Source organism: Silene latifolia, chromosome 7, assembly GCF_048544455.1.
Source record: "Silene latifolia isolate original U9 population chromosome 7, ASM4854445v1, whole genome shotgun sequence".
In the NCBI taxonomy this organism is placed as follows: Eukaryota; Viridiplantae; Streptophyta; class Magnoliopsida; order Caryophyllales; family Caryophyllaceae; genus Silene; species Silene latifolia.
The window spans coordinates 124424453-124432343 of NC_133532.1; the positions used below are offsets into that span (position 1 = coordinate 124424453).

The 7891-nt window shown below is 34.6% G+C and overlaps 1 protein-coding gene across 2 annotated transcripts; it reads left to right on the top strand.

Moving 5' to 3' along the window:
* The first annotated feature begins 856 nt into the window (after nt 1-856).
* On the top strand, nt 857-6944 carry LOC141592959 (putative F-box protein At1g49610). 2 transcript variants are annotated; one of them, XM_074413863.1, is made up of 4 exons: nt 857-1376; nt 2258-2878; nt 4102-4272; nt 6215-6944. In XM_074413863.1, exons 1-4 carry the CDS (start codon nt 978-980, stop codon nt 6578-6580), a joined length of 1557 nt encoding a protein of 518 aa, XP_074269964.1. In that variant the 5' UTR covers nt 857-977; the 3' UTR covers nt 6581-6944. The 2 variants fall into 2 exon arrangements, with proteins under 2 accessions (XP_074269964.1, XP_074269965.1); XM_074413864.1 differs by having other exon boundaries at nt 872-1376; nt 2261-2878.
* Nucleotides 6945-7891: the final 947 nt, after the last annotated feature.

Consider the following 7891-nt stretch of genomic DNA (forward strand, 5'->3'; position numbering starts at 1 on the left):
TTGCTTCCATATATAAGTTTGATCACTTTGGAGGGAAAACTTTAGAAAAGTTGTATTCTTTTAGTATATAGGAGGATTTATACTTTTAAAATTTGCACCTCATTAATATTTATCAGTTCACTCCATTGTATTTTGATATGAAACAAAAAAATTGAAATGGAAAACTAATAAAAAAAATTATTTAAGTTGTGAAGTTTTTTTAGTAAATGTTTTTTTTATCACGAAGCTAATAGTAAGCATGTGTCAAGTTATTCTCTACCGTAATAATTATTGCATTACTGAAAAATTTAGCAACTTATACTTTATAATTTAATATTTATTTTATTTTATTTTAATGAAAAAATCATAATTATGAATTTATTTAAAAAATTAGAGTTTATTTATAAATATATATTCATTAAAAAGATAATAATGTAATGAAAGAAAATTTTATTTATTAACTTATTTAGCTAGATGTTTTTTGGAGTAACAGAAAATTTACTAAAAAAACTTCACAACTTATTAACTTATTTAGCTAGATGAAAGAAAATTTTATTTATTAACTTATTAACTTATTTAGCTAGATGTATAGTTGGGAAAATTAAAAGAATTTTTATTCTCTTAGTAGTAGGAAGAATTTTCATCTCATTTCCCCTTTCTGGCAAATTATTTCTTTTCACCACATTTCTCTTCTCTCCTTATTTAGACATCCAAATAACAAAAGTAGCCTTATGACCTTATCCCACTTGTGTATTTACAATATTTGTCATTGCTTTTTCACTACTTTTACATTCTTTAATCAATTTTCTACTATTAACATGACCCACCTACATCTCCTTCCTTGCTTTTTCATTCTTTAATCGGTTTCTTAATAACCGTGCAAAAAGAAATGAGGTGAAATAAAAAAAAAATGGGTGGAGTAATAAACAATTAACTTTCAAGTTGATTTAATATTTTAATCTTCAAAAAAATCGAGTATTATTCGCCGGAGACATTATATGGAATTCGCCGGCGTAAATCTCAAACGTCCGATCACCGGAGAATCGGACGGCGGAAATGAAACACACAACAAAAAGCATCACACACTAACTCTCTCTCGACTCAGTGAGTTACCGGATCTTCCACTCGTTCACATCCTCTCTCACCTCTACACTGAAGAAGCAGCAAGAACAAGTGTTTTATCGAAACGATTCAACTCGCTCTGGAACTCGGTCGACTCACTTACCTTCTCCGATAAATATTCCGGCAGAAACGGCGCCGTATTTGTCGAACTTGTCGACGCTGCGATACGGCTTCATGATCGCAAATTTATCGACAAATTTTCCCTTGAAATTGATTATAATACTTTAATTAAAGATTCTGTTGATGCGTGGTTGAATTTCGCAGCTCAAAAGCAGGTAAATTATCGCGTTATTTTGATTTTGTATAGTTTATTGGTATGAATTTCTGTTACTAGACCGTGTAATTTTGAAATTTCGGTGTTAATTATTTGAAAAATTAGGGTTGTGATAAGTTTAATTAGAGTTTTGAGTGTAAATTAATGCTGATTGTTGAATAAGTTATGAATTTAGATAGAAATTGTTTTTGTTAGTTGTAGTTTTATGCAGATTATTGGATAAATTGTGAATACGGCAAAAACGGCGTCGTATTTGTCGAATTTGTTGACACTGCGCTAGGGTTTCGTCTTCGACCAATTTTCCTTCGAAATTGATTGTTGCGGTATGATTAAAGATTCGGTTGATCATTGGAATTTTTTTGTTTCTGAACTGTTTCTAGTTTAGTTGTGGTTTGAGTGTAGAAGGGATATAGATAGTTGGATAAGGTATGAAATGAGATGATAATTGTGTTAGTTGTAGTTTCATGTGAGTATTGGATAACTTGTGAGTATTGAAATCGGCATTATCAAAAGAAATTCAATTCTTTTAACCAGTGACGGAATCAGGATTCGAAGTTTGGGGGCTGTGGCTAAAATATAGTTCTGCTATTTTTTGGATAAATTAGTAATGAGATAGTGTAACATACCAAAAACGTCAGAAATTATAATTATAAAATGTAAACTTTACATTACTTTGAGTGACGGCAGTCGGCAACCTCTGTTAGTCTCCTTGCACTCCTCGCTCTGCTACTGTTCTAAGCCGTTGTCCTCCTTTGATTGCATCTCTGATTGTTACTATTATAAAGAAAAATCTGATTGCTGAATAGGCTGCTTAAAGTCAGATAAAAGTTATGGAGTTCTGTTTTGAATGATTGGAAATTGATTAGATTAATTTTTCTCTAGCAGGTAAAATCGGTCCATTTGAATTTCAACAAGAAGCGTCCTTATCGTGGGCTTAATGGTTCAGCTTTTATGTACCCATTGCCGGAAAGTCTGTACAAGAATGTGAACCTAGTGGAGTTGGTTATTTGTTGTTGTGATTTCAAGATGAGGGGGAAAATGAACTGTAGTAGACTAAAATTGTTGAGTATAACCCAAACAAGGTTGAATGAGGTATTGATTTCGAGGATTTTGAGTGGGTGTAGTGTATTGGAGACATTGGAGTTGAGAAAATGCACAGGATTCGATAAGTTGATGATTAATTCCGGTAGTTTGAGGGTGTTGCGCATTGTTGGGGAGCAACATCCTAATTATGTGATAGAAAAGGGGGTAGATTATGTGCTGGAGATTTCAGGGCCGAATCTTGTATCGTTGGAAGTGTCAGGTTCGTTGTTTAGGACAAAACTTCGACTCATGGACTTAGGGAGCTTGGTGAATGCAGTGATGTCTTTTACTATCATTTCCAAAAGAAGTTATGAGTCCAGGAGTTTGTGGTTTGCTGCAAGAGATGAAGAAATTGCTAGAGAAGTTCTTGAGAGCCTTTGTCTTGTCAAAGTAGTGACGATTGGTGGAATAATCATTAAGGTACAAAATGCCTTTTTCCCCTGTTTTGATTGTGAAATTTAGTTGTTATTGCAGCGTGACATTATTATATTTACGCCATTGAGTTGATGTGGTAGTGGTTACTGAAAAAGACTATATATCACTATGTCAGAAGACTAGGGCTTCTCTGTATTTTATGTTGTGCCTCTTCACCTTACGAAACTTAGGAGAGTTGGATTAGGGTAACATTTATACGAGTATATTAATAGGAATAATTATAATAGTTGGGCCTCAGCCATGACCTTAGGGTTTTGGTTGAGATGGTTCATCTATATGGTATCAGAGCCAGTGTGACCAAAAGTCACGGGTTCGAATCCTGGCAACCTCAAAACTCCTCAAAAACTCTCGAAGTGGAATTCCAGCACACCCGTACCCATTTCATTTGACATTATGTGGGCACTGTGCTTTCCTTTTGGGTGTTATTAATCCTGATAGCAGCGTTGTGCAGGCTAACAATTTTTCAGAATAAAAATTTTTGATGCTCAGTATACGTGCTTAGATGATTTCTCTTAAGATCACTCTCAATATTAGGTTCATTACCGTTAAGATGCATAATTTAGGATGGACGGTTTGTATAGATGTTCTGATGTTCGGATTATCCCATTTTCCTTCGTTATCGATTGTTTTGGGAATTGGGATAGTTCGACGGATGCTGACCCTTGCAGTGGAAGTTGGTTGTCATTGTTTTAATGTGTTTTTATCTTAATATTAAGTTATTGTCGAGGTCTAAATTTGTGTTATGTCTCACAATTGGCTTCATTAATCACATTGATTGTGGCTTGTCCCTTTTGCTTTTAGGGGGTGTTTGGCCAAGCTTTCTAAGTGCTTTTCTAATTGTAAAAGTTGAAACTGGGCCAAACACTATAATTTAGGGAGATAAAAAACTACTTTTGAAAAGTCAGAAGTTAATAAAAAGCAACTTGAAACAGAAGCACCAAATTGATGCTTCTGCTTCTACTTCTCCCAAAAACTCTTAGGATTATGGAAACTAAAAAAAAAAACTAAAAAGCAGTAGTAGGCCAAACACATCAATTTGTTAAGAAACTACTTTTACAAAAGTTAGGCCAAACAACCACAACTTTTTCAAAAAGTAGTTTATGAAAAAACTCATTCTAAAAAGTAAAAGTTATTTCATATAAACTAGGCCAAACATCACCTTAACTTGGTTTCTACTGTCATGGATTTTGCAACTTTCACTTGTGTAGGCTTTATCGATGCGTGAAGCATATAACTTATCATCTCCTTGGTCGCCGCGAAGATGTCTAACTCTGTGCATACCTATCGTTGAATGGAGCCATCTTGGCTTAGCAAGCCTGTTGCACAGTTCGCCTTACTTGGAATCTCTAGTCATCGAACTCTCTTATTGCTCAGACACGGTATGTTTGGCATAACCTGTTTATTGTCTCCATCAGTCGTTTACATTGTCAAATATGACAACTAGTAGTCCACCCTCTGTGAGCCAAGAGCAAGAGTACTCTAACACTTCCCATAAAATGCTATACATTCATCGTATTCTGAAGCAAAAAAGTAAAGCATTAGCAACAACATTACCCAACTGTCTCAATCTTTTCGACCTCTGACAGGGTAAAGGGGTCAGATATAAGCAATTTTGTCCTTGAAAGGATATTTCAGATGAATTGGGTAGGCACTGTGCTACTTCACGATAAAATAATGAGAAAATTGTTGATTACAGGCTTACATCCTTATAAAAACCACTTTTTGAAAATTACAGCCTTATATAATTTTTTTTTGAAATTATAGCCATAATATCACTTTTCTTTGAAAATTGCACGTCGATGACGTTTCCGGTGAATTTTGTTAAAATGTGACCGAAATACCCTTCCCTATTTGTTTGCCTACTTACCCGGTTCATTTCACTTTACCTCTCATTTAACCCTAAACCCCTAAACCCCTCATCTTCCTCCCCACTAATCTCTCAAATTTTCCCCAAAATTGAAGAACTTTAATTATTTTCAATTTGGGGAAAATTGATGATGAAGAACACTAATTTATTTTAAGAGAAAATGGATATAATAGAATTACAATCCCCTTAAACTAAAAGAATAAGAGATTCTCAAGTTTTCCCGCTTAAATGAGTTGCTCTATATTGGGCTTTGGGCTTCATTATATCTTATCTTTGATTATGCCATATTGATTTATTTCATACAATAAATAATTCTATGACATTTAAAAAGGGGATAATATTTTTTCAACTTGCATTCCCCTTTATTTTTACTACTAAAAGAATAAAAAATTTCAAAAGTTTTCCCTCCAAAAAGAAGTTGGCTAAATAAAGAAGCAAAACTCTATTTTTATTAAATTATTATCTTTTAGTTAAGATATAATCTTTAATCATTATAAATTTTTTTAATTAAATTATAATCTTTTAATTTAAAAATAAAACAAAAATGGTATAAATCTAAAATTCGTATATGAAAAACCGAAAAATTTGATATTATTAGTTTCGCATAATTTTTTTTTACCAAGTACGAGTATTTAGTTCGTATAAAAAAAATTATGAACTTATATTATTAATTTCTTGACAAAAAAAAACTTTAAAATTATTTGAGATAATTTATAAATTGAAATCATTAGTTTTGTGATGAAAAATTTCATTAAAATATACATTTTCATGAATTTACTTAATTCTTTTAATTAATTTTCCATTTCAATTTTTTATCCTCATTAAAATATGAAAAATTAATAATACATCAATTTTAAATCTTAAATAATACATTATAAAGTAAGTAAAAGATCTATGAATACCGCGCATGTATGCGCGGGATCCATACTAGTTCAATTAAATTGATTAGGGTAGAATGTGAATAAAAGAGACGAATTAGATTAGGTAATATTGGTGAAGAAGAAATGGAGAGTTTGAGAGAAGATGGAGTTGCGAATTCTGATGAAGAGGATGAACATAAGGGGTTGTTATAGGTTGATTGTAAGGGTATTTTCGTCCTAAAAAATGAACTTAAGTCACAAAAATTCAAATTTGTCTCAATTTTCCACCGGAGTAAAACGTTTGGTTGTAATTTCTGATCAAAAGTGTTATTATGGCTGTAATTTTAAAAAAATAAAATTATATAAGGTTGTAATTTTCAAAAAGTGATTTTTATAAGACTGCAATCAACAATTTTCTCTATAATAAACATCAAATTTAGCGGATCATTTTTGTCCACAAATTTATAGTATTGGATGTTACTCTAAATTACAATTTGCATCATATCATCCTCTTCATCAAATGCATCATTGGTGTGTATTTAAGTTCGAACTCTTTTAATATACTACTACTAACCAAGGACATTATGATTCTAGTGTGTTTTAGAACACGCGAAACCCCCTAGTGCTGACTCAAAGCACTATTGGAAGTCATGGAGTACAATTTCAAAGTGTCGGCTTCTGCATCTTAAAACTGTCAAGGTAGTCGGGTTTCAAGTCTCTTGCCGATCAATGGAGCCCCTCTTTCATTTTCTCGAGTTTTTGCTCCAAAACTCTGTGGTTCTCGAAGAGATTATTATTCATGCATCGAGATATGTGACACGAGCAGCCTTAGACGAGGCTATGAAGCTACTTTCCGTTCCAACAGCGTCTCCTGATGTTGTAGTTCAGTTTGAACCTCCTCATCTTTGGGTTGATCCCCTTTGCATGTACAACGAACAGGCCCCTCTGTTTCTATCGTAAATCCATTTTGGGGTTTGGTTTCGATAACTTGGCCTGCTCGTCTTAATTAAATAGTCTTCCACTCTTCCTCGAGTAGTAGTATAATGTAAATGTATAATATGCACTTCTCTGTCTCTGGATTTTAAGAATTGTTAGCTCTTTGTCAAGCGTTCATTTGTATGTAATGTTAGCTCGCACTAGGTAGAGGTGATCTCGGGTTACAGGGGGTTTCAACTTTCAATCTTCAGTTGACCTCGGTTATGTGTGTAAATTAAAAGACTTGGGATCCTCTTAAGTACTTGATTAATCCATGTAATTTTAAACATTGTTTGTACAATTGCATCCGGTTTGGGTTCAGTGGACACTGGACACGATGGGTCGTAAACAGTTCTAGTTCTAACTTTTACGGAGCATATGAATTTTCAGTTTCGATAATTACAGTATTTCATTATATGTTTCGGTACTGATTAGTTCCTCCTCTAGGAAAACCGATCTCCAGCCAACCCAGTGCTCCATCTTTAAGCCGTTAGCATCACAACCAGCAGAATGAAGGAAACCCATAGGTCGCAAAAGAACATCAACTGATCGTACCTCACACTTAGTTTCGGAAAGAGAGACAAAATCTAAATTAATATGAAAAGACCTACATATTACTCTAATTTTAGGAATAACAGGGGCAAGCGGATCCTTAAGACCCCTGCAATTCCAAGCCAAACCTTTCATGGAGAACAATGAGGTTGAGACTACCGCTAACAGCATTGCCAGACCCCGACTTCACCCTACCAAGCACATCGCATACGAAAACCACACCCGTAAACTGACTCCAGCAGAATCACCATCTCCGAATCATCCAACCCAACCGAAGAACCTAGAACAAGACCACACGAGCACAAAAAGCCACTACACCCACACTCACCCTTCCGAAAAGATAGAGAAAGGACCCGACGACCATCATAACAACCAACATAGAAGCCAAAAACCATCGGCAGCCACAAACATCAACATCAAAACTACCTAACAAACAAGTCTCGAAGACTTGAAACTCACCAAACACAAGGAACATCAAAGACACACTTGTAAGCAGTAGGAGCAGGAGCTGAAGACCCACCAACAAAACAAGACAATAAGGTGGATCAAGACACCACAGAGACACCCGAATCACCAAGGACACCTCCCAGGACCACTGCCAATCAAGCAACCAGACCAAACGAAGGGACGACACTGGTCAACCAACACTAGGGAAAAAAGAAGAGGGAATGACAGGCGGGGGAAATTGGGGGATTACCGTATCAAACCCAAAAGACAGCCACTTAGGAGAGCAACAAATCAGGG

Excerpts from the sequence above, each read along its gene's own strand:
- LOC141592959 (XM_074413863.1), top strand. The coding sequence starts at position 978 with ATGGAATTCGCCGGCGTAAATCTCAAACGTCCGATCACCGGAGAATCG. Across the intron at positions 1,377-2,257 it reads ATTTCGCAGCTCAAAAGCAG|CAGGTAAAATCGGTCCATTT; the intron begins GTAAATTATCGC and ends ATTTTTCTCTAG. Across the intron at positions 4,273-6,214 it reads TCTCTTATTGCTCAGACACG|TGTGTTTTAGAACACGCGAA; the intron begins GTATGTTTGGCA and ends TTATGATTCTAG.